This window comes from Cuculus canorus, chromosome 2 (assembly GCF_017976375.1).
Source record: "Cuculus canorus isolate bCucCan1 chromosome 2, bCucCan1.pri, whole genome shotgun sequence".
In the NCBI taxonomy this organism is placed as follows: Eukaryota; Metazoa; Chordata; class Aves; order Cuculiformes; family Cuculidae; genus Cuculus; species Cuculus canorus.
The window spans coordinates 125,363,882-125,374,486 of record NC_071402.1 but is presented as its reverse complement, the minus strand read 5'-3'; the positions used below and the strand labels follow the sequence as shown (position 1 = coordinate 125,374,486).

Below are 10,605 nucleotides of genomic sequence, written 5' to 3'. Positions count from 1 at the left end.
CCCAGGAGTATAGGTTACCGACAGAAGCAAGTAAATTCTTTAAAGCCAGATCATTGAGATATTGGTGCTTCAGAGCATGCAAATGTGCCGGCTCTATCTAGATATCTGCCAAGTGTTAAGTAGGTGAAAACGTTATTATTCGCAGGCGTAAGAGAAAAGCTGGCGAAAGAGCCCCCTTCGGTTATTTCTTCCAATTCGCCAATATTAGACAATATCCCTGCGGCCGCAATCGCGATGTGGGAATATGCCTCCAGAAGAGGCTGCTGGAAAGGAATAAAGGCCCAAGAAGTTAAACGAATGCAAAACGAACAAGACGACGACTAAAAAGATCAAAGAGGCTGAAGTGGATGACATTAGACCAATAAATTGCTCCTCTGGTGACAACATACCAAGATGCAAGAAGAAAGAAACAGCAAATATAACCAATGTCTAGACTTAAATATGGATAGCGGAGGACCGAATAGATTAGCTGAGTGGTTGTATTTCGAGCTCTCCGATCCTGTACAATTTACACAGTTATGTATTTTTCTTTGCGAGTTTGTGTTTACTGCCGGCACCTTATTTTTTATCAATATTTTACTTTAATTTCTCCTCCCCCCGTCAGCTCTATATGATTTCTCAAAACGTCTTAATTGAATAAATCCTAAAACGACACCCAGACACAGGTCCCCGCGACCTTATTTACCTTCCTCACCCTTTGCGCGTTATGCATAACGCTGCCTTTGAAACAGCCTCTGAAATCTCTCATTTTGTCGCACACAGAACCAGTCTGGATCCGCGCGCCTGAAAACGCACTTTTCATTTGAATGCATTATTTTCCTGTGGAGAAAACGGAGAACGAGCGCAAATTGCGAGTTTTCGGTCATCACAGTATTCTCGCACGGTCTAAAAATAATCCTCTAGGCGGGATTCATTGTATTTTTTATTTTGTCTCCTGTGAGCTCTAGACTACCTCTCTTTGCCTTCTGAGCTTTTCCGGGAAGTAAAAGGTAGTGATAAAACGGTGCTCATAAGTTATAAGCGATCTGGGAGCACTACATGATTATGGCTTGTGTATTAAGCAGGATCTTGATGTGGTTCATACAAGGGAGTATTCTGTTGTTTTGGAATCTGTCCTCGCCGTAATTTATCCACGATTATAATGGAGAGTACTGTGCCAAGTTCTTCCTTAGTATGACGATGCATAAACACTTTTTAATTTCAATATAATTTCACTGCCCAAGGAAAAAAAATAATTAGTCATAATAAGTTTAGCAATGCTACTGTAGACATTTGATAGGAAAGCTCTTGTTAGAAAGCGGGGAGTGGCTGTTACTCTTCATCCCTAGAAAGAATTAAATCTTTCAATCAGTGCAGGGAAAAAAATAGTTCGTTGCTCACATTCCTTCCCGATTCTTAATTTCGATAAAAAGAGATTGGCTTCGATTTAAGGAAACGTAAATAAAAAGCGGAGAAAATAGTTCTGTTCTGGAATACTATGCAGCGTTTTGTTTACTTGTCTGGCTTTAACTTGAAAAATACAAGTACATACTTCATCCCACATTTTATGCTTCCTTTCCTCCCGCCTTTATTTTCCTTCCAATTACTTTTTTCCCCATCTCTTTTGGCAACTGCCATCTGAAAATAGTCCACAATTCCCCACTGAGCCTCATTCTCAAGACGCAAAAGCCAACAAAAGCAAAACAGAAAAAAAAAGGATTATACGAAAACGACTCGGAGAAATCAAAATAGAAGGCGAGGAGAAGTTAGGAATGACTTTGAGAGACGCGTCAAGTTTGCAGAGCATCAGCCTGCTCGCATCTGTATCATATAATCACAAGGGGTCCCACTGAGTTAAAATTGCTGGGGACACAAGCAGAGCTTTTTATTTATATCAAAGACAGCTGTTGAGGAATTTCACTCGCGGTAAATAATTTTCAAACGAGAGGTTTTCGGGGCGGCCGTTTCCCCGCACGACCGTGTCTCCGGCTACGCGGGGCAGGGAACGGCGTTCGAAATAGCTCGCATCGCCCCCCGTGCCGAGGGTGAACCTCTTCGGGGGTTCTGACACCCTCTTCCATGCTAGCCGAACCCTTCCATTCCCCATTTCTCCAAATATTTCATTTCTCAGCAGCCCTTCGGAAAACCCTGTTTGCGGGCTCAGAGCTTCGCCAGAGAAAGGCGAAGATTTGGGGCAAGGGAACGAGGAGCTGGCAGTTCAGTGCCAGGGCTCCATCCGTCTCTATTAGCTCATAAGGAAATGCCTCCGTGTTTTGAGAATAATAAATGCGAGGTCTGTCCTTGGTGCAGAGGAAACATTTACTTTTGCCATGAGCCACGATCGTGGCCAGGTGGTCAATGCCACCCCAATCGCGCCCGATGGCAACGGGGCATCCCGCTCCGTACTCTCGGTATAAGGGGCCGGGGAAACCACTCGAACCGATTTGCCTTTGTTTAAACCAAACCAGCAGTTCCAAGCCCAGTTATGCTCCCACAAAGTCGACATTTTAGGAGCTGTAGGGGAGGCGGCCGAGCGCTTGATGGCGGGCGGCCGAGCGGCCGCTCTTTCGCGGGGTCACAGCGCCACCTGCCGCCGCCAGTCCGCCAGCGCAGCTGCCGCCGCCGCGGAGCCAGCGCCGCTGCCCGCCAGCGCCCGGGAAGATAAATATCCACCTCCCAGCCTGGATTTAAGCAGGGGAAGGCCAATAAAAGGTTGTTATTTCCGCTCGCCCGCTTTATCTAAAACAGCCAGACAAAACAAATGAAAAGGCTTTTGTAGAAAATCTTAATTGTGGCTGGACAGTTGTAAACTCATTAAGAGCCGAATTCCAGACAGTTTGCAGACCCGTCATTTATTACACACTCTTAATGCTGATTCTTTGAAGTTGCCTCTGTCTGCAACAACAGAGGGCGTCCCAGCATCCCCAACTACTGGCTCAGGGATCAATTAGGGGCTTTTTGTGTGTGTGCACACCAGAACGAGCTCCCTTTCACTAATTAGAACTCATCAAATCTTACCCCGGATTTCTTTTTTTTTCCAAGTTGAAGCCGAAAGCATTTTTTTTTTCCTCCCGCAGTTCTGCACATCTGTAAACTTCTTGCCGGCTCCCTAAGTTTTGTCTTTAGCCCTGCAGCGTTTTACACCCCATAAACGGTTACAGCAGTCATTTTCTTTTATTGCACTGTATGGCTCTGAATTTTCCTAACAACAACTTCTGCCAAGACCATAAGTGTGTTCCGTCCTATTTTGCTTTAAATACATACATACATGTAAGCGTACCTCCGTAAAACAAGAAGGCTTTTATTGTTATTCGACATATTTGCAGACAAGGGTCGGTGTGGCGCAGAAGTGTGCTGCGGCTCGTATTATGGAGGATATCTGCTCTGAGCAGTAAGATGTCCGCCCAAAACAAGGGTACATTTCAGCAAGCTCACAGACTTCGCTATTTTCTGTTGTTGCTGAGCTTGGTTTGGCTTTGGGCTGCGGGGGAGGGGTGGATGCGAAGGGGGTGGGGGTGTGCGTGTGTGGAAACCTTCCACTCTAAAGAAACCTTCTTTCTGTTTTTAGAAATAAATCCTATTTCGCCTTCTCTCCTCTAACCTGCTGCCAGCCCTCCTCTTTCCTTCGGCTACATCAGCAACTAAAACTGACACCATAAATTCTACCATAATTGTCAGTAAAATTTTATCTGCACCTATATCTATCTATCCATACATATATAATCTCCGGCGCCAGTAAAATGCAACGGGTTGTTTTTATTTGCCACGGGACATTTAAAAATGAAAAAAAAAAATCCCAAACGTGAAGGCAAGGGGAAAAAATGGGTAACGTTTGAAATAACATATTTTACATGGGCAATTATGTCTAGAAGGGAATTTAAAATGAAAGCGCTGGTACTGCGAGCCTTTTCCCAGAGCTTGTGGAAGCACACTCGGTGCTGGACATTTTCTGGTGGAAGCTAATTAACCATCTCAGCTTAAATGTCGCTCTCTGAGCTGATTTACATTATTATTCGCACTAAGGAATGCCGGACACTTGGGTTTGGTCCTAAACCCTCCCCGCCCCACCAGGCGAATTTATGAAAGCGGCGTTAACGGGAGATGGTGTCCCCGCTGCCAGCGAAGGGGTTCGCTCCGCGCACCGCTCAGCTCCAGCTTTCCAAATTCTACCAGGAGGAGGGCAGCCGTGCCTCCTCTCGGCCGAGAAAGGGCATTTAGGGCTTGAATTTTCACGACCCGGGTTCTGCGTTTATGGAGCGGTGTGTTTGCCTTGGCACTGCTGCCCGCCTCACGCCGCGGCGGCCCCAGCAGCTGGGGGGATGCGGGGTGCCCTGGGACAATCTCTCCTTAATAATCTTAAATCAGCACAAAAAATATAAAAGAATCAATATATTTTATTTGGCAAAAAGTTAAATATCATTTCAACACAACGATTTGGTCAGTAGGCCATGAGGTAACTATTTCAAAATAGACAGTGTATGTTCTGCATCAACATAACTTCCCAGATTTTTTTTTTAAATCGATACAAACTTACAATAAGCAAATGCAGGTTTTTATAGTGTATAATTTATTATCAATAAAATTAACCTTCATTACAATAACCATCAAATCATTCGATTAAAATTAAAACGTAAACCATAGGTAGTTACCCTTTTCACATATACGTATAGCTCCGAAATCTGATAACTGCTCACTGGTGCAAAAACAATATTTAAGCTAGTCTGTTTATTTACTTTTTTAATATATAGATTATATGTACAACCGACAAAGACAGTACTATATATATATCAACTGTGCATACTAAAATGACTTGCTTCGGTATTTTGAGAACCGTAATTCCCAGACATCCCAGACGAACTTTTTTTCTAATTATTTTTCCTTGCATTGAGAGATATATATAATATATATTTTACAATCAAAGGTTAAGTGTCTAATTATACAGAAAAGACTTAATACACTACAGAGCTATACTCTATGCAATTTTTATAATAAACAACCTGAGTTCAAATTGAATTCTAGCTTACACCATTACATCCGGTACAGCACCCAAGCACATAAATTGAGTCACAAACATAATTACCACAATAAAACACAGTGTTCAAGTATTAGAGCAGAGCCATCTCTGCCGCGCAAAGAGCGAATAAAATTAACTACGTAGACTAAACTATACAGTCCGTAAATAGTTGTGCATTATGAAAAGGTAGTTTTTTTCTTTTTCTTTTTTCTTTCTTTCCGTAAGTGAAGAAACAGGTAGATTTATACAAGCCAGCTAAACAGCCTTTTCGTGCTAATGCCCCCATTTTCTTTCCTATTAGAAAATTAAAAGTCTTACTGTACCTCTCCTGGCAAAATGGCCTCTGTGACAATCAAGGTACAATCATAATCAGAATTTGCCATGGGAAAAAAATGAGGCCTGGACCCAGACGCATTGCATGGCAGGGCTCGAGGGAGGATTTTGTTTGTTTGTTTGTTTTTAACATTTTTCTTTTTTGTTTTCTTTTTTTTTTTTTTTTTGCTTTATGCATTTTCAATGTAACCCACGTGTCTCCTTCATTCATCCTTCGCTCGATCTTTGTTGATTTTCTTCATTTTCATCCTCCTGTTCTGAAACCAGATTTTCACTTGTCTCTCAGTTAGATTGAGGAGCCTGGCCACCTCGTATCTACGGTCCCTAGTGAGATACATGTTGAACAGAAACTCCTTCTCCAGTTCCAGAGTCTGATGCTTGGTGTAAGGGCATCGCTTTTTCCTGGTGGACCTTGCATGGAGCCAGTTTGCAGCTGGATTATCTACAACGAAAACAACAGAAGTTCAGACTTCAGGAGGGGAAGGAGGGGGTTGGGAAGTAAGACCCACAGAGGACCAGACCCGTAGCAGACCCGATATTTGGGTTTAGGACGGGGTTCTCATTTCCCCAGGCACAGAGGACGGTGAGGCACAATGGACTCCAAAACACAGACACATGGAGAGGTCACACGCAACTACACGCGGCAAAGCCCCGCCGCCCCCGCCTCCCCTCGCCTTCTTTATTGTTTGTAGGACGCAATTTTAAAATACTCTTTCCCCTCCTCTCTCTCTGTGCCAGCTCCCTCCCTTCCTTCCCGGCCTCCTCACGCACATACACCCCTCGAACTGCCAGCCCAGGCAGTGACCAGCCAGAACAACGTGTCATCGAAATTGTTTCACTTTTCAATTTCGACCTTCTCCCGTGTCATCACTGGCAGGACCCGGGGAGCTGGCGAGTCGCTCTGCAGTTGGCATAATTAAAGCCTCGGCGGACTGGGACCCTTATTCGCACGGCGTTAATCGCGATAGTAATCCCCAGGCGCTCTGCCACCAGTCCGCAGCCCTGGGAGCATCCAGCCCTGGGTTTTCCTCCGAGGAGGCGAATGGGGGGGGGGCGGAGGGGCACCAAATGAACGGCGCGGTTTCTGCTCCCTGCCCCGCAATAGCCGCCTCGGCCTGCGAGCCGTCTCAAAACAAGACCAGATTGACATCCAATGCTTTCTAGGCATTCCCTGCCCGGCGTTTGCCCACGCCTGGGAGCGCCGGCGGGGCAGAAGGATGCAAGCACGTCCTGCGGGGTTTGCTGGGGTGGCTGGGGCGGGGGTGGGCGGCTTTTGCCTTTCTTATTTTGCTGTTGTTGTTTAAGTTGCAGTTGTAGGGTGAGTTTTTGTTTTCCTTTCAGCCTGGAAAACCCGAACCATCCTAGATCCCGCGAAAGGCAGCGCTGGCTGTTGCAGAAGGCAGACCCCGGCGAGCTGGAGCAGCGGCGGCGGCCGGTGCTCGGCCGCGTAAATGAGCCCCAGCGCCTCGACACCTCCCCGCGGCCGGCGCAGCGCCCTGAAGTCCATTACCCCGGCAGTGCCACTTACTTGGATCGATCTGCGGTTTCTCTCCGTTTGCCTCGCTTTCTCCATTGCTTTCAGAGAATGCGCCTTCGTGGCTTTGCTTATCCCTATCAACTGGAGGAGAACCACAAGCATAATCAGAGAGAGACAAAGTGTGAGTGTCAAACGTGGTACAGTCAGCCCTTCTGGCCGCCAGCGGTTCAGGTTTAATGCCGTAATGCCTGCCGGTAGGTAACCCGGGGAAAGACAAGGAGCCCGGCACGGGCTCAAGCCACGAACGCATGTACCTGCCGTCGGGCGGTGCCACGGGCGCCTGGTGGTGCGCGTAGGGGTGGTAGACGGCGGGGACGCCGCTGGCGCCGGCGGGGTGCGCGGGGCTCCAGGGGGGGCCGAAGACGGGCGCCTTGGGCTGGAAGCTGCAGGGCGCCAGCTCGGGGTGCTCCAGCGCCGCCGGCCTCGGCGGGGGCCCCAGCGGGGCGGGGGCGTAGCGGGGCGCCGCCAGCTCGTCCCCCTCCGGTACCAGGAAGGAGTCCACGTAGTAATTGCTGAGGGTCCCGGGAGCCGACATGGCGGGGCGGGCGCGGGCGGCGGACCCGCCGCGGTTCGGGGCTGCGGGTTTCACGTAACAACTTGGTGCTGGCGGAGAAGTAGAGTCAGTAATAAGTTGAGGGCAGCCCGGGCGCCCATTGGCTGCCCCGGTCACGTGGCGGGGGAGCAGAACAATAAAGTATAAATCAGTCCGCGGGCTATTAATGGGTCAGTGTTTTCCAGCCATAATTTTTATAGCGAGGCCATATGTTTTTTATGCAAAGGGATATTGGAGTTATACGGCGGGGTTTGTTTTAATTGAGGCCAACTGAGATTAAAAGATCGGATTCCGTATTACAGGCCCCCCTTTCCTCTTTCTCTCTCTCTCTCTCTCCCCCCTCTCTCTTTTTTTTTTTTTTCGTTTAAGCGGACTATTTTATATCACAATTAATCATCCCATCAGTGGGTCGTGTTCCCCGCGAAAAAAAAAAAAAGAAAACACACCCTAGTGATCGGAGACCTTCACATAAAATTATACAATAATTGAAGCAATAAAAAAAAGCAAAATAGCAGTTGCGGTATACTGTATTTAAATATATATTTATTATATTTCATAAGGAGTTATTGTTTCAGGAGCCACGGGGTTGTTATTAAGTCAGTAACTATGAGCGCGCTCATTTGCATCGCTGTGTTTCACAGCAGTAAAAATTTACGAGTGCTTGGAAAGGTTAAATTATACTATTGTGTTTAGTTTGGGAACTCACTGTAAATAATACCGTTCCGTTCGGCTCAGGGCTGGCAGCGGAAAGTCAAATTCAACCCATCCGTTTTCCTAAGCCGAGCCGGAGGAGGACCGGGGCAGGAGCCCTGTGGCCCTGCACCAAACTGCACTTCACCAGCCCATCCCGCCGGGCAGAGAGCGGCAGTGACCGAAACACCCTCCTCGTTCTCCCCCTCGCCCCTGCCCTTGGACGGGAGCCGCGGCGGCCGGGGACCCCCTCGCCGGGCCGGGAAGAGGAGCCGGAGCCGGGCAGAGGAGCCGCCGTCCCGGCCGGGAGCGAAGGAGCAGAGCCGGGATTTATCACGACGATTAATTCTTTCACTATGCAGGGAAGCAGCAGGGGGAAAGGGGGAGAAAAAGCGCCGTCTCCCCGCTGCCGAAAGGCACCCTGCTTCCCAGGGCGGCTATCAAAGGGGAGCTCGCCGTCGGCCGTCCCGCACTCTGGTGAATCAAATTTATGTGCAAATATAGTTATTTATTTGCTGGCACCTCCTTTGACTGCAGGACACACGCTAGCGGCATCGGAAACCGAGCGGAGGGCTACAGCTCGCCGCAGAAAGAGGGGAGGGTGCGCGGGGGGGAAAGTAAGAGGCGGCCAGATCCAAGTCCAGTGTTAGGAATTAAAGTCGTGGCTGAGCTCTTTGCAAATGTGCCTGGGACTCCTTGATTTTTTCTCCGCCGGACACTCACGCTGTTCGTCCCGTGGCTGCCAGTGGAATGCGATCCATGGGATGGGGTGGGGGGGGGCGCACACACGACAAAAAATCTCCGCGAAAGCCTCAATTTACTCGAAATATCTTTTATTGTAAATAGAGTCCAGCAAATGGTAGGGAAGGCTAAGTAATAATTAAAATCACGTGTAAATATTGTGCATGCGAAAGTGTGGTTCTAATTAGTTTTACATCGCTATGTGGGCTGTCTCTTTCCCTCTTTCCCCCTCTCTCCTTCTCTCTTCCTTTTTCTTTTCATGTCTTCCCATCAGTTTAATCCGAAATCTTACAGAGATTCTATTTTAACAACGCTTTCTCCCTCCCATTCAGGATTACAAAGGACCATAATGAAACTATTATCCCCCATTAGGGTTCGAAAATTACAGAACAGTTGCAAGATCTCCACAAACAAGGAGCCCGTTATTTTCTAACAATTTAAAAAATGCAAATAAAGCTCTCCTCTGCTATTTTTTGTGGCCATTGTATAGACATGCCGTAATAGAAAAAAATAATTGTATTTCTTTCCTGGAAAGACGGAACTCCACGTCATTTGTATTTATTATTAAGAGTCAGCTGTGGTGAAATGTGATTGTAGAGCTTCCCTTTTCCATTCAGAAAAAATAATCTTAGCTGCAGGAGTCCTGGATGTTTATGTTCGAATTTGGGTTCTCAACTTGCAGCGGGTTGAATTTTTTTGGTTGCTCACCAAAAATAATAGCAAATGAATAACAATAACAATCACGTTTAGAAGAAAGTGCCTGCATTTTTATTTCCCTGTAAAATTCTGCGTTTACTCACTGCCGGCATCCAAGCGGCAGGAGAGGGTGTACAGAAAGCAAGAGATAAAATACAGCAAATAATTACAGACATTTTTCACGCAGTCACGTTGCTGATATTAACGCTGGAGCATTCGCCTCTCTTTTAGCCCTTTTAGACCCATTTTTCCCCAAGTTACATTGCACATACGAGCCACGAAATCTAGTAGGGGCAGCGTGGGCTCTGTAGAATTTGCGTTGCAAATTACTTAAGGTTTGGAGGCTTAGCTCGTCGGAGGCAAAAGACCCAAAACAGGGCAGAAAAAGATATTCTCATCAGATTGAGATATGAAGTCGGAATTCCCAGGAACGAAGCACCGCTGGAGCGATCGAGTCTGAATGAAAATACACCCTGCCTTCCATCCCAATATAATCAGATTAACAGAGCTCCCATTCCGCTAGATCTTAGTCCCCGTTTGCACCAGGACGGACACCGTCGGATTTTAAGCAAGAGACATATGCAAGCGCTGCTTCGACAGCCACGCACCGCGGAGGCGCGGACTATACGCGGGCGCGGAGCAGGAATTCGCGGGGTTGGAGATCTCTGCTGAACGGGAAGTTCAGGATCGCCTTTTTCCAAGGCTTCCTGCCACTCCAAACCTCTCTCACGGAATCGCCGGTGCTACGAATGCACGGAGGTGTTTTGGCACAGCGGAGAGAAAAAATGATTCAGAATTCGGGGGAAGCAGTCCAAAATCAGGATGGTGCCATTCAAATGGGAAATAAAGGGGAGAGGCAAACCTATGTCCAAAAGCCATACAGGCACGCACAGACACATACACTGTAAACACACAGCCCGTAGGAACAGAGACCCAGCAGATCGCCCGCCAGGCGTGCAGTGCGTGCAGAGGCAGCCACAAGCACTTCAATTTGACTGCGACGTAGAGCTCTGCTACTGCCCCAGCCGAGGGTGTCTCCTTCTGTAAGAAACCGGGTAGGGT

At 47.6% G+C, this 10,605-nt stretch overlaps 2 protein-coding genes across 2 annotated transcripts; one reads left to right on the top strand and one right to left on the bottom strand.

Annotated features, from left to right (window-relative positions):
• Positions 1–4,355: 4,355 nt before the first annotated feature.
• On the bottom strand, positions 4,356–8,138 carry HOXA9 (homeobox A9). The gene is made up of 2 exons (XM_009560795.2): positions 6,855–8,138; positions 4,356–5,768 (listed from the first exon to the last, which is right to left on the bottom strand). The coding sequence occupies exons 1-2, from the start codon at positions 7,396–7,398 to the stop codon at positions 5,530–5,532; spliced, it is 783 nt and encodes a 260-aa protein (XP_009559090.2). The 5' UTR covers positions 7,399–8,138; the 3' UTR covers positions 4,356–5,529.
• Positions 6,940–8,806, top strand: LOC128851259 (uncharacterized). Its single transcript, XM_054058919.1, has 2 exons — positions 6,940–7,057; positions 8,152–8,806. Exons 1-2 carry the CDS (start codon positions 7,048–7,050, stop codon positions 8,754–8,756), a joined length of 615 nt encoding a protein of 204 aa, XP_053914894.1. The 5' UTR covers positions 6,940–7,047; the 3' UTR covers positions 8,757–8,806.
• The last annotated feature ends 1,799 nt before the right edge of the window (positions 8,807–10,605 follow it).

Bases quoted from the DNA above. Each gene is read 5' to 3' on its own strand.
- HOXA9 (XM_009560795.2), bottom strand. From the start codon at position 7,398: ATGTCGGCTCCCGGGACCCTCAGCAATTACTACGTGGACTCCTTCCTG. The intron at 5,769-6,854 runs GTAAGTGGCACT...TTTTCGTTGTAG, and splicing joins GAAACCGCAGATCGATCCAA to ATAATCCAGCTGCAAACTGG.